Genomic DNA, 18,939 nt, shown 5'->3' on the forward strand with positions numbered 1-18,939 from the left:
AGAAGCCAAGCAGATTTAAGTGGGTGTCAGAACTCCTCCAAACAAAGCTATGCAATGCCTATAAAGAAATTCTCATCCTATCCAAAGCAGCTGCTGCTGAAGCAATCTATTTTCCCAGCCTGTAGGATGGTGCTCACACTACACTACTCCAATACAGGGTAGGGCAAGAAAGGAACAGAGACAAGAGCTGCTCCAAGTCATATGACACAACTGGGGATCATGAACCTGTCGAAGCCTAAGGATGTTCAAGCCTATAGCAAACTTTGTGAAGAGTCACATCATTGTAGGGCTGAATAGTAGGACTAAGAGGAAACAGTCAGGCAGTTGCTGTCAGCAAAGCTCTGCCCAGATTCCAGGCAGGTACTGGGGCTTTGAAGCCTGGAGGTTACTCCACTGACAGATAACCACAGTGCACCTCAGCACAGAAGACTGTCTTGCTAGAAGGAGTATGGGAACAGATGGTGCCAGGTTCAGAAAGAGCTCCAGCTGCTTTATCACACTTTACATCTTTTTAGCATCAACCTCTTGCTGGCTAGACCTTCTCAGAAGATATGAGTGAGGAGAGGGATTTAGTGTTACTTGGACTGGAGAAAACTGGAATAGTGGATAACCAGAGACAATGAGCAGAATGGTAATCTTCCTCAAGAGGGCAAATCTCTTCAAAAGTTGCCTAGACCTTAAATCTTGGATTCCTCCCCTATGGGGGTTATGGGATGTTTAAATTCCCTCCCTTTTGGTCACAACAGCCCAAGAATAAACAACATTAAGCCAGCATGAGAAACCTTCAAAACTTCAGCCCAAGGTGGAGAACCACTAACAGCATCTCCAAGACACAAGAAAGATGGGCCTTGCAACCAGACAGAGAAACGTTGAGTCACTGGAGCCAAGGTGTCCTCACAGATTCCTTCACGTTCACCCCTTCACAGTTCAGACTCCTCAGGTGTATCTCAGAGTCTTTTGCTCTGTTTCCACAATGATACAGAGGTAGCAATGTTGGGAGCAGGGCACTGGTTTCAGGAATGTCCCAAGCATCTGAGGCACTACAAATTTCAAGAAGCACTGGTTTGCTTCAAGCATTGCCAGCTTCAAAATGAAGACAAAGAAAGCAGAAACCATCTACAGTGTTACATCCCAGACAAGTGCTAGGGAGCCCTAGCAGTGACAGACAGCATGGCACCTAGATAAGAATGACTCACACAGACGGACAAAGCTATCTTTTTCATGGATGGATCTAATCTCCTAGGGAAAATGGACCCTGGGGACACTGCATTAGTCCCTTTGCTCCTGAAACAGGTACGTGTGGTCCTAGGGCAATGCAGCTCCCTGCTGGCCCTGCAGCAAGGCAGAGACATGCAGTAGAACTGTGGGAAGGTCTGGGTTGCCGCTAAATGACTTACACTGCACATCTACTCGAATGGACTTGATGGCAGGAACCCCAACCCCATTTTCTGCTTTACAGTAATAGCGGCCCCCCTGCAGCCTTTGGATCTTCTCAATCCGAAGGGTCTCGTTAAGCACTGACGTCTCTTGGAATTTGTCCGACGCGCTGCCAGCAGTTTTGGTCCATCTCACCTGCACAAAAGGAATGAGAAATGCAATTAATCAGTGACTCAAACTATAGATTCCAAGGGACAGCAGTGCTCCCTTTTCTCCTCTTACCCCTCCTCCCTAGCCACTCTCAAAAATGAGCTTCACAGCACCACCAGATCTTACCAAAGTTTAGCTACTGTCTCAACAGACCAGCTGCTGATTCTCATCCATCACCAGTCCCCATGTCTAAGTGTCCAGGATAACCCCTACGTTCACACACTGCATATTTACCACTCCTGCTCTGGTCCTGTAAACCCAGCATCCTGCTTAGTGTTATACCACTATCTGTACAACACAGGACTTTCAGTATTAAGCCTTGGGGCCCCATGTGGTTGGTAGGCCATGAAACTACAGCAGACATCAGCTCACAGCCACAGAGCTTTTATTGCAGTCAACACCCTTTCATCTTTCTCTGGACAGCAAAGCTATTTCTGCTGTTTGCTTTTCCAAGTAAGAGTGAGAAAACACCGTTGCTATCTGCCTCATGCCCCTTTCCCACAGGGAACCCCTGTGTATGTTATTTTTATAAGTCATCCTTTTGCAGTACAGAAGTTTTTACTTTGATTTTAAAGATACAGCAAAAGAAAAGAAAAAGTCTCTTCAGATTTCAAGCTATCTTGCATTTTTTGTCCTTCTGCTACATGTCTTAAGATCCTGGCTTGTGGGTACAACGGAGCTGCACGATATTTCATGGTGAATGGCGGCAAGAGGACAGCACTCCTAAAGATTGAATGGTTATTCTTATGTCTGGAATGAGGTACAGCCCTAGCAGTACAAGCTTCCCCCTTGTTTTCTGCAGTCCAGACACTGAAAGAGAGATGGCTTTTTTCAGCCCACTAATTTTCTGTATCTGCAACCTCCCATCTAGTGGGTGACTGGTGGTCTCCCACACTGGTGCCCATCTAGACTCTGGAACTGAGATCCAGAAAGATCAACCAACACGAAGACAGACTTTCATTCAACACTGGCCACAGATAAGACAGACCAGATACCTTGACGACTCTGCCAGACTTTGCCTAAAGCTCACTGTCATCATCTGATTGATGTTGATGCTCTAGAAAGAGAGAGGTGTCTATATCCCACTCTCAGAGCACTGGGCTGAGCAGATTGTCGAAGTTAATGACCATGGATTTATTTAGCCTTTGTAGGCTTATTATGAAATTGTCTGAGGGCTCCAAGACTCTCAGAGTCTCCTGTTTGCAAGGACACTTCAACCACCTCTTTAATCTTTTCGATTTCCATCTCATTTAAGTATTTTGGCCACATTTTCATGCGTTAATGACCAGCTGATAGAAGGGAAAAGAGAAGATTAAACAAAGGTTAGGGTAAGAGTTTAGCTGGCGAAGAAATCTATCCACAAGGAGGGAGGGCAGAGAGAGGACACATGCCACATTTTATGTGTGCAGGTTCTAACCTCCCTGGTCACACATGGTGTCCCCTGTGGATGTCCAGGCAATGACAAGCCACAGTGTCGCCCACTAGCATGCTTTCTGCATCCGGCTCTGCTCCAGCAATCTCTCTGGCTGCTCAGGCTCAAATCCCCACAGCCTGCCAGCACCTTCCCACCAACATCCTCAGACGGGGCCAGCCCTACCATCTTCCTCATTTCTGACGTACACAGTGATCATCTGCCCACAAATGTCACAAGCCTAGGCTGGTCATTTTTGTTGGCTTGGCTCAGATAATTTCCTTTTTATTCTTTCCAGGATATGTTTTGAGGGATAAAACATTTCAAATCCTGCTGGCTGAGTCTATCTCCTTCTCCTTTGTCATCGCCTCTTAGCCAAGTAGCTCCTCACAAACAAGTCCAGAGAGGCACTGATTGGTGTATGCAGATGAATGGTTTCTCAGCACAAATATCTTTGGCAGGATTGGGGAGGGGGGCCAAGAAAGTACATTTGGTTCCCTTGAGTGTATTCTGGCACATCCACGGGTATGCACCAGCTGCCATTCCTACCACGCTCTGTCCCAAAGGGGGCAAACCTCATGTTCTGGTTCAGTATCTCTACAGACACATCCACACTAACATTGAACCAGCCTGCTTGGGCTGGGGTGGGGAGGTGGCTGCATGAGGCTCAAGGCTATGCAACCCCCTCGGGATCCTGGGGAAGGACTTCAGCGGTTAGCCAAGCCCAGCTCTGTACCCCTCCACTGAACTGTGACTTTGAACACAGCATGGATGTATCCAGCGCTGCAAGTCTGACTCTGCCTCTGGTCAGTGGCCATAAAGCAATGCCCAGTGGGCTCTGCATGGGGCTCAGTGAAGTGCACTACGAACAACTTCCCAAACTCTCCCAAGGAGGTTCCCCTTGGCTGTACATCCAGAGAAGCTGAGAGACTGATGGACCATGAAGAACCAACTGCTATGGCCAGCACACGCAGGAAGCCTCTTCCAGCCTGTTGCAGCTGTTCCTGTTTCGTAGTAAGAGGGTTAAAGATTTGGAGGGTGGCTTGTATAATGGATTCAGTTTAGGCTTTCAGTTTTTTGGGGGACTTCACATACTGAAGACCACTAAAGGGTCTGTGTAGGCTCCTGCAAAGCTTTTTGGACAGTTTTCCATTAAAATAAGGCTAGGTGCTTCAAAGCTTAACAAGCCAGTGCTTGTGCTATAGAGCGTCCCTACCTGATTCCAACATATAAGAGAAAACTGGGCACCCCACTGCTGACAATTCTCCTTTATGCGGAGATTACAAAGAAGTACTATGAAGAACATGGGTGACAGGAAAGACTGAAAGCTTACCTGTGGCCGGGGGTGTCCTGTGACAAGACACTGCAGGACCAGTGTGTCCCCCTCCCGAATTGTATAAACACGTTCACTGATGTTGTCTTCCTTCACCACGCACGCCTGCCCAGCATGGATGATTTGGGCCTGAGCAGGAGCTACAGAGAAGAAAGAAGAAGTAAAGAGGGAAACAAGCAGCATCCCACCCCCTTATGCCCACTGCCCAGGGTGGCTGCTCCTACGGCAGGGTGGAAGAGACACCTCTTGAGCCACAGATGGGAAGAGCCAGATGGTGCTAGATATGAGACACAAAGGTCTCAGAAGATATAAAATTGCAGTTATTTTCCCCATCTCCTGGGCAGCGGGTATCAACTAGTATTTTAAAACCTTTGGTCCTGTTGGTATGAGCAGCTCTAGGCACTGAAAAGCAGAACATGGACCTTTTTTGGGGGCCTCTCCTGCATGGGCTGAGGAACAAGAATTCCCTGCTCTCTTCTCTCCCAGAGAAAAGTATGTGCAAGTGGTTAAATCAGGGACCTGGTCAAATCAGAACTGCTTTATACCTGTCTAAAACAGGCCTGATTACTGTGATTTACCTTGCAGGGGACTGTGATAACTACTGAGCAGAGTCAGAAAAGGCCTTAAAGCTCTATATAGCTGTTAGCACACATCCCTAGAACAGGCATAGCACACGCTGCAGGAGAAACAAGTTTTTCCCAAATTACACAGCAACCTATCTCAGCCCTGAGCCAGAAAAAATAGCCTCTGCGGGATCAGGAGACCCATAATCTCTAGGGATCTCTCCAGCTAGGTCTCCAAGTGGAGCTCAGTTACTGCCAGTCCAGCCAGGAAAACAAGTGAAGACCAGTGCCGTGGAAAAATACATAGAAAGGAAGTTCCCCAAACAAAGTTTTGAAACTTCATGCCCCCCAAACGGCAAGTATGTCCCACTGTAGCCCTGATCAACAGCAGGGAGAGACAAGATCTAGGAGAGCAGAATTTTTTAAAGAAAAAAAGCTCCAGAGTCCTGTGCAGTCCTTGGGTCCCTACTCCAAAAGCACTTATGTGATCACTGAAGCGGCTGAGATGTATTGAAGGTGACTGCGCAGCCCAGCGGGACACCTGTGCTTGTTCAAGGGTAAAACTCCAGTCGCCCTTCAAGGAACAGAGAAACCCACAAACATGTCTAAGAATCAGTGCCTCAGTGAGAGTACCCCTGGGATTTCCCCGTCTTGCTACAATGCTTCCAGGTGACTCTGGAGTCACAGATCTAGCTTCCATTAGTGAAATACAACATGGTCAAACAAACCACTGAGGAGATGATCAGAGGGTTTAAAGCAACCAGCTTTAGCAAGCCTTCTGAAACAAAGCACAGATTTTCCACATCCTGTTAAAGCTGAACTGAGCACCCACTTTTTCCTTAAGGTTACTTGAGCTTCAAAGATTTTTTTTTTTTCATTCTTTCGGCATGACCAAAACGATCAAAACCAAATCACCTGGTCAAGGGAAGTGCTCAGATTTATGCTGGTTTAATCCACCAGCAGCACAGACCTTGGGTAGGCTGGGCTCAGGGGGTGGAAGGAGATCTGCCTTCTTTGAGGTCAGCCTGTACAAACTGGTGTCATCACAATGCACTGACCAAGCAGCAGTGAGAGAAGAGTGGACACAGGGCTAATGGGCAGCAAGCTGCTCTTTCTGCTGGGGCTTCATAGCCTGCCACATCCACCCAACACCCAGGCAGCAGCACTACACATGTTGCAAGCTACTCCCTGTTTCTGCATCTCTTCTTTCTTTCCAACATGGTGGCCCTTTGTTAAAATCGTTAATTACTGTCCAAACTGTTGACAAACAGAAGCAACATTTGTATTTGAATAATATGATGGCACAAACATGGACAAATTCCTCAGCTTCTCCTGTCTTCTCCTTCTGCAGGTCTCCCAGGAGTGTGGCTGCCATCACTCAAGCATCATGGAATGCTGAAACCAACTGTCAAAGCTTCACTGATAGGACTGAGCAGATGAGTAACCTTCCCCTACCTGGATGGCAGAAGAGTCTTGTTGAACCCAGGAGAAAGCAGAAACCTACATATGTGCTTACATACATCTGTATGTTTGTATACACATACATGTATGAATATAAATACAGATATGTAAATACATTAAATAAAATAGTGACTTATCAGGAAGACATTATGAATGCTTGTCAAGTGAACAGTGGCAGAGTAATTCAGAAGCCTACAGGACCTTTGCCAGTACACCTTAATCCAAATGACAGTCTTGTGCTGTTTCAGCCCTCAGATCAGTCCTTTGCAGACCTGCCATCACACCTTTAGTCCCACATGCACTGCAGAGCATCACTCACAGTGCTGAGACCCAGGCTGTGATGCTGAAGAATCCCTGCTCTATGATAAAAGACAGACACTCTCCCTTCCCATCCTGTACCATATTTCCCCCACTCCCAACTTGTGCTGCCTGCATTTCAGTGGGGTCCTGGCACCCTGCAGCAGCAAAGCTCTGGTAAAGTCTCCACAGCCTCTGGGCTGCATTTGCCGGCTGGTGGCTCTATTCTCCCTTTGCAAACATGACCTTGCTGCAAAAACTAATTTCCAGCCACCCCATGGAGAATCACAGTATTTGTCTGCAGCTTTAGCTCCCAGTTAAATGTTTCCTAAAGTTGCTCTGCTGTACCCCACAGTACTATACAATGTAAGTCAATTTACACTTTTTTCCCTTTGGCCATCCCACTTCCTTCATTTCACCTGTCTGTGTAACTCTCTCCTGCCACCTGCCTAAAGGCATTTCCATATGGGGAATTTCCACAGCAAAATCATTAGGTGCAGGATTTGAGGGGTTTTGTGCAAATATTCTGGTGCCAAAATACCTTGCGGTAATTTGCTGGTGTCTCTCTGAGTTTGATAGAAACATTATTTAAACTAATCCTTATTTGGCACTACAAAGGATTATATGGTACTAGTCTACAGCAAAATGACAACCCTAGGGATAAGCCCTGTGTCATAATTTTGTCCTCTTATCTCAAATTCTCCTTGGATCCACCAAGCTGTAACGAAGCTTACAAGCAAGGGTGTGCACATCTAGCTTTGTTCATAGGTGCCTTAACTTGCTTCTTACTATCACTAATAACTTTCAGTTATATTCATTGGAAAAGGACATCAATTTAAGTGAATCCCCACTGCTTATGCTCTAACATCGCTCTTGCAAGGATAGCACCAGGTTCCCAGTAGAATAACAACCATTTTTCCATGTCTTAAACCTATTAAGAACCCCAATCTCTCAAAAGGGAGCTCAGAAAGCCTGGGGTTGTCTCAGAAAGAAAAGCACTCAGGTAGATGGCAGAGAAGTCTGAGAAACTCTGCCTTTGGTTATAACTGGACATTAGTGAAGTGGTGGAGGCTGAGCATGAAACAACCCATCTCTTAGAAGACTGCATTAAATCACAAGATGAGACTCGGGAAGCTGTCTGTTCCAAGCTCAGCCTGCCACAGCACACAAAGGCTGGGAAAGTCACCTCATGCCATATTACAGATGGGCAGAGAGATTGTGAGGATTAATTGCACTTTTAATGTGCTTGAACAGAAAGAATACATTATTGTTTGACATCATCCCAGGTCTCCTGGAGAATTTCAGCATGCAGACAGTTTGCACATTGCCAGCACAACAGGATGGCAGGGCCATGCCTGTCAGAGTAAACAGTTTCACAGAAGGCCAGTAGGAGGATAAAGAAAGGCTGGAGCATGAGGGCAGGTACTGAAGACAAAGCAGCAATCTCAGCCATCCTCAGCAGTGCTCCACAAAGAACAACCTTTGCGTAGATACAACCTGCCCTAAAGCCTGCTGGAGCAGAATCTCTCTCCTCAGGCAGGCAAACTTCAAGACAGAGGTCCAAAGAAGGCCTCTGATGACCTCTATGGGGGAAGTGGGGACAGGTTGTTCCCCACCCTTTTACGCCCAACATTGTGAGGGACAGATTGCATCGTCACTTCCATTCCACTTTCAGGTAAGAGATCAACTTAAGGAAGGCTTCCAATACAGAGTCCTCCAGAAAAACTAGGACAGCCAAATATTAAGTGCCAGATGCTTTACAACGGAAAAAATTCAGACTCTGAACCTGCAGCATTAGGCCCTTCCTTGGGAAACGGCTGGCTTGAATGCATTTGGCCTCTACACTGAGATTTCCTACTATGCTTGCACTTGATATATTTACACATTACAACAAAAGGAAATTGGAGTGGATAAAATAACTTTATTTCTAGTGCAGCGTACTGTACAATGTTATTATTACCATAATCTGGAAAGTTTATGAGACTCTTGGTGCTTGAGGTTGCCAATACCATTAAAATGCCGAAAAGGAGAGAGAAATGGTCTTTTGGAGAGGTCCGAGTAATCTGTATTTGGTTCACAGGTCTAGCCACTCATCTCTTTGAGCCCAAGATCCTGTTGCTACAATGACTGGCAATGACGAGAGCTCCTTCACAGAGAGGGTGGCGAGTGACAGATACTGCATTGACACTCCTTCAGTCACAGTCAGCAACTGCAAGGGCAGGCTGCAACACAGCATCCACTGCACTTTTGTGTTGCCTTCTCAGCCTAACACTAGCCATCACTGTTAGACTCTGCCCCACCACCACATTTGCCACCTGCACATGTCCTGCAGACAGCCTCAGAGATGAAGAACATGCACCTCCAAAGCTGCTGGCCCAGCAACCACAGGTACGCTGAATCCACCCACTGCTGCTACCACCCTCTTGCAGGGTGGGGAGAAAGGGAAGCTGCACTTGGAGCCTTCCCTTTTGCCTGGGCTTTATCTACCACCCTGTTTTCAAGGCAAGAGATGCCCTCGCATACATCTGGTGTAGTTATAATTCAGCCTCTTTTGCACATAAACTAGACAGAGAAGCCAGGGTCCTTCCCCATCCCTGTTCACAGGCTCCCCGGGCTCTCATTGCTCGGTTACATGGGAGCAAGGAGGAATAGGGGAGGGCATCGGCTGCTAATCTGTTGTTGAAACCCCTCAAGAACTTGCCTGTTTCCTTCCGTCACCCTTCCTGTTCTAAGCAAGTAAGGGATGCATCTTGAAGGGAGTTGCCAGAAAGGAAAAAAAATACAGAGTGTTTATGGAGCACATGGGGTTGAATAAGCATTTCATTAAGGAAATCCACATGTGGCATTCCTTGCTGAACAGCCACTCTCAGTAACTGCCTGTCCACTGGTGGAATTGCCCTGCAGCACTATTAGTTACAGATCCTGCACAGCAGAGCACCCAGGGAGCATCTCAGGCCTTGAAGTCACTGTTTTAGTTGGCATTTTATCCCATCTGTTCATGCAGTGCACAACTGTGCTTGAAGAGCAGGGGCATACAAATATGAAGACCTCCGAGGAAGGGGTCATGTCCCCTTAGCAGAGCACAAAGAGAAGCCAAGCACACAAGTGAAGGGAACAGACGTGCTAGCAACACTCAGCAGGAGCAAGGAAGGTCCAGTAGGATCAGAAGGGTCAGCAGGGGCTGCATCCTTACAAACAAAACACACTGCTCATGCCTGCTCTGGGAGAGGGTGGCAGCTGCCTTGTTGTGTGCTCCATCACTATTCAGCTGGTCTCACTGATTGATCCACTGTGGATGAAGACCACAGGTTTTGCTGAAACTTTCAACAAAACAAATTAACCAGGCCAACTCCAGCCCACAATGCAGGGCATGTTATCGATGAGCCATTTGAAAAGGAAAATTCACTCCAGCTTGAGGACGATTATGGAAATAATAATACACAATCAGTGTCCATTAACACTGTCAGCAGGGCTGTGGATCAATAGCATATTAATGGCTGAAGAAAGACCGCCTGTACCTATCAGCAGTTAAGACTAGCATAATAGCAGAGGGAGAGGAGATGGCAGTGGGTGGGTGTAATCGAGCTCAGGCTCTGGATGTCTTTGCACAGCCTGCCCACGGGAACCTCTGTCACCGCCACTTTCTGAACACCTTCCCTGGCTGCTTGCTTGGGGACCTCCTCCTCTGCACCCTAGCCCCTCCCAGCCTCTTTGCCCGGCCCAACAGCAAAGGGTGCACAGCCCCTGCAAGGAACTTCCCCAGCTGAAGCTGGCCAGTAAAGCTTAGCCTGATTAATTAGGCTCCAACTTTTAACACAAGGCCAGGCTAGTCCCATAGCAGAGAAGGAGACAATGCAGAAGCCCCCAAAGACAGCAGAGGAGCAAAGCACATCTGTGGTCCTGGGTGTCCTCTCGCTCCTTGGACTTTTCTCTTACCCAAACTCCTCCTGTTGACTCTTCCAACACTGTGTTCTGCCTGGGCAGCTTTGTGCTACCACAAGGTTGTCCTAAAGCAAAAACCATCAGAACGTTCTCCCTGCATGCTGATGCTAAGGGTTACAACCCCAAGGAAGACAGATCTCCACTGAGGCTCTTTTGCTCCCATATGTTCTCCCTGCAGCCCAAACCATGTATGCTCAAAAAAAAAAGAAAAATTCTGCTTACTGTGCTTCTGGCCTAAATTTGCAGAGGGAACATGTCATATTTCAGCAGTAAAATGTCTCTGACTCCTTTGGTATTTGTTCACTGATCATGATTAAAACACAGACATCAATCCACCCACAAAAGAAACACAGCCCCTTTCAAGATATGCAAAGCAACCATGTCTAACCCCACACAACACTCCATAGCACTCTTGAGCAAGAGGAGAAGAATATAATTTTCAATGGGAAGTGCACAGAGAAGTGACAGAGTTGTGGAAAGTAATCACAGAGCATGAAAGTTGGCCACTTAAAATAGCATGGGATTTTTTTTTTTTTTTTTACTTGGAATAGACCAAGACTATGTCTTTACATCTCTGGCTGATTGCATCTCCAGAAACAGAGCTTCCTTTCGCAAAGCTCAGCCAGATGATTTGCACGGTCTTAAAATAACTTTTTGCTTAATCAATGTCAATTCCTTGAAGCATCTCCATAATTTTATTACTTCTAGAAAAATGCCAGCAACAAAATCATGTGAGATGTCATGAATAGCAGGTACACCCCCCAGTGACTGCAACACCTGCTCCTGAGACCTTCATTCAACTTAAAACTAAAGACATATTGTGTGCTTTAAAGTACAGTCTCCAGATCACCACCGACACCCTGCGCACAATCCCCAGCTCCACTGCCTGCAGCAGTTCACTAGTTTACCTAGGTGTTCCCACAGTTTTCTTACATAGGTCCACCTAACTGCACAGTATCAAGCAGCAGAGCAAAATCTATTGGCAACTTTGTTTGATAGGAATCAAATTACAGATGTTATACACACAACATTACAGGGGCATAAACTCTGCATCACTGCCTAACTCCCAAGTGGAATTTTTATAGATGACTCAATGCCAGCAATATGAAGTAGGTTGTCTTCAAATCTTTAGAGGCTCCAGATATGGTGGCACGCAGAGCCTGCACCTCAGCAATACTGTCCTTGAAGGTTCCAGCTTTGGTTAGGAAATGAAAAAAGCATGTCCGTCTTGTAATGTCCATAAAAGAGACTTTATCATCTTTCTCAACCCACTTCCCACTGTGTCAGCTTCAAGAGCCTGAGCTATCTCTAAATACTGCTGCAAAACCCAATGAGCCACAGAGCCACACTCAGGCAAGGTGATCCTGCCAAGCTGAGCGCTCAAAGCACTGCACTTAAAAACCCATTTCTTGTCTTGTTGCTACTTAAAGCTCCGAAGCATTTTAGGAGAAAACACAAATGAGGCAAGCAGCTTGGGGGAGAAATCAGGCATCCTCTATTCTAGAAACCACCAACAGACTGATTTGTTTGTCAGCTGGTAAAAAACTAAAAAATTACATGGTCCAGTCAGAGAAAAGAGGGCTACAAAGAGAGGAACTCAACTGGACATTGGCAGCAACAGACACTCGTTTATCCTGCCCATGTACTGCAGGAACAGTCCCCAGAGGACAGGCCAGCACCAGACACCATGCCAGGTTTGATCCCTTGCCTCCTTATGGAAACTCCCACCAGGTCTCCAGTCCCCTGAGTCAATCTCCAGCTGCTTTATGCACCCACCACCCTTTGAAGGGGAATGAAGAGTTACAGGCATTCAGAAAGCTTGCTGACCCTCCGGTCTTTGTAAGCCTTTGTGCTTTCAGTGCAACCATTACCAGGAGCCTCTGAGCAGCCAGTTCACAGGAAAGTCAAGGCTGCTTCAGATGGAGACACAAGTCAGCCTCTCGTCATGCATCTTGTGCTTCTGTTGTCCCTTTTCACTCCATCACAGCACGCAGGAGCCACTGAAGCTGCACATCCCCACAGCCAGGAAAGCTGCCTTTCATAGGCACACCGCAGCTTGCCAGCACAGGTAGCAAAGCCCAACAGACAACATCCCCAGGATCTGCTGCTAATGACTTGCAGGCAAATGGGCTTTGCTCAAAAGGTCCCAAGGGTTTTACCTCTCTCCTTTTTCCCCGTAAACTCAAGATCAGATCATACCCAAAGTCACCGTTGGCACTGCTTATTCTACTTCCTTTTCCTTTTTATACTTTAAGGCACTTTGGTACAACAGTGACTCTTCAATGTGAACAGATCTATAAATGAGCGTACTTTGAAACTGCTGTTGTTTCACTGCAGGACCATTTAACATAGGAGATGAAAGGAGAGCACAACACAGACAATTCATTCCTTCAAAAGGAAGGAAAAAATGTCAATTTGCTAATCATCTGTTGACTAGATTATCAGAAAAGGTGCGTGAACTCTAATCAATGAATAACTACAGGCGCCTTTTCCCATCAAAAGGTGGTAAAAACCCCCATCAAGCGACAGCTGTGGCTCCTGAATCATGAATAATAAGGAAAAGCAGAGGGAGTGGCTTCAAACAGGGTTCCCTGGCTGGCAGGATGCTCCAAGCTTTGCTGGTGAGGACTCTGAAGTCACACATACATGTTAAAACTCACCCCTGAAAACACAGGAAGAGAAACAGATTCAAGCTCCAAGTATATCAAAAACAGCATACAAGAAAAATAGCAAAAAACAAACTAGTATGCAATTGGAGCACACTATCACAAGCTGGATAGGAATGAGTATTTCCATGAAACTCCAGCTGGTGCTGTTCAAAATGCTAAACCCTGAGGCCCAAATTCTTCAATGTTGAGGTGGAAACTGGGGTCTGGTGAGCAGGACAAGGGTTGGCAGAAAAGAGTTGTCAGAGGAGAGGACTCCTCTCTACATGGAGCGCCAAAGAGGATGTGGTACGCTCAGGGCTGCTGACCCTGGAGATGGGTGCATGGCTGTGGGGTTAGCAAAGCAAGGCACTCAGGGCTTTGACTAGCCAGTGCCCCAGCTCTCTTGAAGACCCCCCTCTCCACGTGATGGAAGCAGCTCCACCATTGTCAGATGAGCTCCTGCAGAGACACAGAGCTCAGTGCAGACCACAAAGCCCATCTGAGAAGCTGGGTAAACAGCCAGGCACTGAATCTATGCTAAATTCTCACCTATCACAGCCCCACTGCTTCCAGGGCCCCATCTAGCTGGCTCGGAGACAGCTGGGGATGTGAGGGCAATCACACCGTGATGGCAGTGCAAGCACTCCCTCCATGCAGGACAGGAAAGATTCAACAAATGGCCATGTTTACCTGCTGTTATACCCAGCCTCCACAGAAAGCAAAAGGCTATTTCAACTGTGAAATGGAGGGGGTGGGGGTAGGGAGGGGGAAATCACTGCAGGAGCCAGAGGATGATAAGAGCAGCAAGAGAGAGACTGAAATAAAATTTCACTGAAAGCCTGTTTTGTTCTCACTATAGTTAGAGTGGAAATACAAATGCTGCCCTTAGTTCATGTATCTAAAATCTGATTTTGCTAATTAAAAAGTGGTGGGCAGCAGGGACTCTCTGTCCAAAGCTCTATGCACAGCAGGTACCCATCCCACAGACACCTCAGGTCCCCTGAAAAGTCACTTTCTGGGGCATGAAAGCACAGGGGCTGCACGAGATCAGCTCTCAGCCCCAAGCAACTTGGCAGTGGACAGGCAACCATGGCACAAACCACAGCACAAATCCCAGCACAACCACTCACTGGCAACCCTGGGAGAGATGCCAAGGACCTAAGGGACAGCAGAGACCTCTCTGCCAGATGTTTATCTGCTCCCAGCAAGAGCAGGATTAGAGACAAGGGTGCTGCTGCTGATACAGGGATGCTGCTAGTGATACAGCCCCTCGGTGGAAAGAAGCCTTTGTGCTCAAATGGGTTCCCATACAGGCCATCACAAAACACTGATGCTTTCATCCCCCAAGCAGTGCTATTAGGTGGCGAAATGCTGCTACTGCGCACTGCCAGCTGGGGAAGATGAAAAAATGAAACAGCTTGTCCATTGTCAGGCAGAAAGACTTAAGTACAGTTAGGGATCAGTCTGTACCTAATTCCAGTGCAGCGCCTTACAATGCAAAGGCCGAACTATAGCCTCCAAGGCTGCCTAATACTGTACTAAAAGTTCACAGGGAGCAGAGGAAGAAAACTTATTGTGCAAAACAGAAATGTTTACTCAAGAAAAACTGTTTTCCTCTGGATTTTCTCCCATATACCTTTTCACCAGCACAAGGAATTCGAGCCTGAACACTACTGCCAGCAAGCAAAACAACCTAGAGAGGCAAAAGCAAACACGACAGCTCAACTCCACCCCAAAGGAAGAGAGAGTAGTACCAAAAGAAATGCCAGCAAATTGTCAGCAAAGCTGAGGCAATGGGGGCTGCGTGACATCCCTGAAAATCAAGCCAAGTCATGTTTTATCTTGACAGCATCCTTTACATCCCTGCAGTGCCTTTGGTGTGCAGAGTCCTAGAAAGTCCCCAGTTCCTTCCCTCTTGAGTACCAATAATTAATAACCACAACCTGCCAGACAAGTGAGCAATTCCCTCTGGTTCCGATAAGAGGAGCTGACATCTCTCTAACCCCAGCCACCTCCATTGTTTTATTCTCTTTGTTTATTGATCCTTTTATGCACATAATGCAAATTGACAATTAATAATTCAGCCGAGTTAATGGTGCTTAAATATTAAAGGGCATTCTCTTTTAATTAGCTGTAGCAAAATAGGCAACAAAGGAGTGCTAGATAGATGCCATTTAGAATCGCAGAACTGTTTAGGTTGGGAAAGACCTTTAAGATCATCAAGTCCAACTGTAAATCTAACACTGCCAAGTCCACCACTAAACCATGTCCCTAAGCACCTCATCTACATGTCTTTTAAATACCTCCAGGGATGGTGACTCAACCACATCCCTTAGAAGACTGTTTCAATGCTTAATAACCCCTTCAGTGAATAAATTTTTCCTATTATCCAATCTAAACCTCCTCTGGTGCAACATGAGGCTGTTTCCCCTTGTCCTACTGCTTGTTACTTTGAAGAAGAGACCAACACCCACCTTGCTACAACCTCCTTTCAGGTAGTCTCAGGTAAAGAGTAGTAAGGTCTCCCCTGAGCTTCCTTTTCTCCAGGCTAAAAATCCCAGTTCCCTCAGCCACTCCTCATAAGACTTGTGCTCTGCACCCTTCACCAGCCTCACTGTTCTTCTTTGGACACACTCCAGCACCTCAATGTCTTTCTTGTAGTGAGGGAACCAAAACTGAACACAGTAATAACGGTGAGGCCTCACCAGTGCCAAATACAGGGGAACAATCATTTCCCTAGTCCTGCTGGCCACACTATTTCTGATACAATCCAGGATGCTCTTGGTCTTCTTGGCCACCTGGGCACATTGCCATCTCATATTCAGCTGCCTGTCAAACAACACCCCCAGGTCCTTTTCTGCCAGGCAGCTTTCCAGCCACTCTTCCCCAAGCCTGTAGCACTGCATGGGGCTGTTGTGACTCAAGTCCAGGAGGTGGCACTTGGCCTTGTTGAACCTCATACAATTGGCCTTGGACCATTGATCCAGCCTGTCCATATCCCTCTGTAGGGCCTTCCTTCCCTCAAGCAGATCAACACTCCCAGCCAACTTGGTGTCATCTGCAAACTTACCGAGGGTGCACTCCATCCCCTTGTCCAGATCATTGATAAAGATACTAAACACAACTGGCCCCAATACTGAGCCCTGGGGAACAGCACTTAAATCCAGTTGGCGGCCGGTTACAACTCCATTGACCACAACTCCTTGGGCCTGTCCATCCATCCAGTTCTTTACCCAGCAAAGAAGCCACGAGCTGCCAGTTTCTCCAGAAGAATGCTGTGGGGAATGGTGTCCAAGACTTTACTAAAGTCTAGGCAGACAACATCCACAGCCTTTCCCTCATCCACTGAGTGGGTCACCTTGTCATAGAAGATCAGGCTAGTCAAGCAGGACCTGCCTTTCATAAACCCATGCTGACTGGGCCTGATCACCTGCTTGTTCTGTACATGACATGTGATGGCACTCAAGATGTCCTGCTCCATAACCTTCATCAGCACTGAGGTCAGACTGACAGGCCTGTAGGTCCCGGGATCTTCCTTTCAGCCCTTCTTGTAGACGAGCATCACATTTGCTAACCTCCAGTCAACTGGGACATCCCCAGTTAGCCAGGACTACTGATAAATGGTTGAAAGTTGCTTGGTGAGCACTTCCACCAGCTACCTCAGTACTCTCGGGTGGATCCCATCCAGATCCCTAGACTTGTGTGTGCCTAAGTGGTGTAGCAAGTCACTAACCATTTCCCCTTGGACTATGGGGTCTTCATGTTGCTCCCCATCCCTGTCTTCCAGCTCAGGGGCTGGCTACCCAGAGAACATCTGATTTTACTATTAAAGACTGAGGCAAAAAAGGCATTAAGTACCTCATCCTTTGTCACCATGCCTCCCCCCACATCAAATAAAGGATGGAGATTCTCCTTAGCCCTCCTTTTGTTGCTAATGTATCTATAGAAACATCATTTATTGTATTTTACAGCAGTAGATAGATTAAGTTCTAATTGGGCTTTGGTCATTCTAATTCAAAATGCTCTCACCCAAGTTCCCTGGCATTTTTCTAGGGACAAGAAAGAACAGTTCAAGGGAAATTCTGTACAAGTCTCCCACTCTCGCTAGGAAGGTAACTAACCCATAGAAGCATTTCCAGAGGCTCCGATTCATAAAGCACATTAATCTCTGTCAGCTCTTTGTTTTCTCTCCCTTCTGCTCTTCTCCTAATAAAGACAGAGGGGAGGGGAGGAAGGGGCAGAGGGTAGAAGAAAAATCCTCCCCCATAAAAAGTGCCATCACTGGTGATCAGCACCTGTGTAACACAGTGCAAATGCAGAAGTCTTCTTATACATCACTGCAAGACCTGCAACCAGGTGAAACAGAGCTAAAAGGAAGGAGTACACACAGCCAACCGAAGAGTTACAAACAGCACAGAAACCTTGTAATCATTCTGTGGGACAAGAATAATTAGCCCAGGAAATTAATTTAAGATTATACTGAAAAAAAAAATCCAGATGTAGCAGGGTAAGGGAACACACATTTACTTCTGTTCTGCTCATTATGCTAAGGGTTGAGAATGAGAGGGTGAATATATGATATCTTTAAACCTCAGTTTGATCTCAGCTGGAGCCAATGGCAGTAATACATCTTAGTCATAATGTTGCTGGTGTATGGCATCATAACTTCAAAGAGTTGGTATTATTTGGGGTATTTTATCTGTGCATACCTCCTCTCTTAATTAGTGCTTGGTTTAAGTCCTGGATGGGTTTGAATTTGGGATAATGATCTCCCACCTGACCCAGAGCAAAACATAGTCACAATAATTAGATATAGTAACTGTTAATAACTTAGTTTAATTAAAACCTATTTTCTTCAAATTTAGCCTAGACATAAGATTTCAATGAATTCTAATTACATGCCACATTTGAAGAGCCTGTGCTATTACATTGTTAATTCCAGACAAAGAAAGAGACAGACAAACACTAAATTCCTTACTGAGGATACTTAAAAAAAGTTAATCTTAATTCAAGCCAATTAATAGATTGACTTGCAAATTCTCTGCAAATTCGTTCTTCCAGAGAGGACTAAGCACTATAAATCTGTAGAGGGTAAGATGCATTTTTCACACACAACAAAGAGATCAAATTCCCAGTTTATGTGCAAAGCAGAGGTCATCCTTAACAGCAGAACTGCTAGTTGCATTTCCATGAAACAAAAAAAGCTGCCAGGCAGGACATCATGGCAAAGGGTGCCCCTACATGGAATGGCACTCAAGGACTTCAGGATCATGGGAGAGGGCAGAGCATCAGCCCTTGTGCCCAGAAGTCACAGGGGTATGCAACACAGCCTTGATCTCAACCAGCATCCCCCCATGCACACAGGAGAGGGCAGTGGTGCACATACCAGAGTCAGCCCATTATACTTTTATGACTGATTTTAAGGTATGGAAATTCAGCTTCAGTAACTGCTACTTTATCTCTCCTTGCACACAAATGCTAGAGGAGGGTGTTTCACAACCCCCTTAGACTCAGGGTACCCCCTGTCAGTTGCTTTGGCAGAATGTGGGGAACCCCTTCTTGCCTGTATAAAGCTCTGCAGACAGGGAGCATTTTCTGTCACTCTGCATCTGCCACATGCTGCTCATGCAGTGAAATATTCTTGACACCGTAACAAACAGTTTGCATTGTTTCCCTTTAATAGATTATCCACCTACT

The 18,939-nt window shown here is 46.4% G+C and overlaps 1 protein-coding gene across 4 annotated transcripts in view; it reads right to left on the reverse strand.

Moving 5' to 3' along the window:
- Positions 1–18,939, reverse strand: part of MDGA1 (MAM domain containing glycosylphosphatidylinositol anchor 1) — a 160,873-nt gene that overhangs the window by 106,483 nt on the left and 35,451 nt on the right. For all 4 annotated transcript variants that reach the window (XM_074897020.1, XM_074897021.1, XM_074897019.1 and 1 more), the window contains exons 2-3: positions 4,332–4,471; positions 1,398–1,572 (exon numbers count right to left, since the gene is read on the reverse strand). In XM_074897020.1, the coding sequence (XP_074753121.1) occupies positions 1,398–1,572; positions 4,332–4,471 (315 nt within the window). The remainder of the gene's footprint in view (positions 1–1,397; positions 1,573–4,331; positions 4,472–18,939) is intronic.

Source organism: Athene noctua, chromosome 1 (genome assembly GCF_965140245.1).
Source record: "Athene noctua chromosome 1, bAthNoc1.hap1.1, whole genome shotgun sequence".
Taxonomy (NCBI): Eukaryota; Metazoa; Chordata; class Aves; order Strigiformes; family Strigidae; genus Athene; species Athene noctua.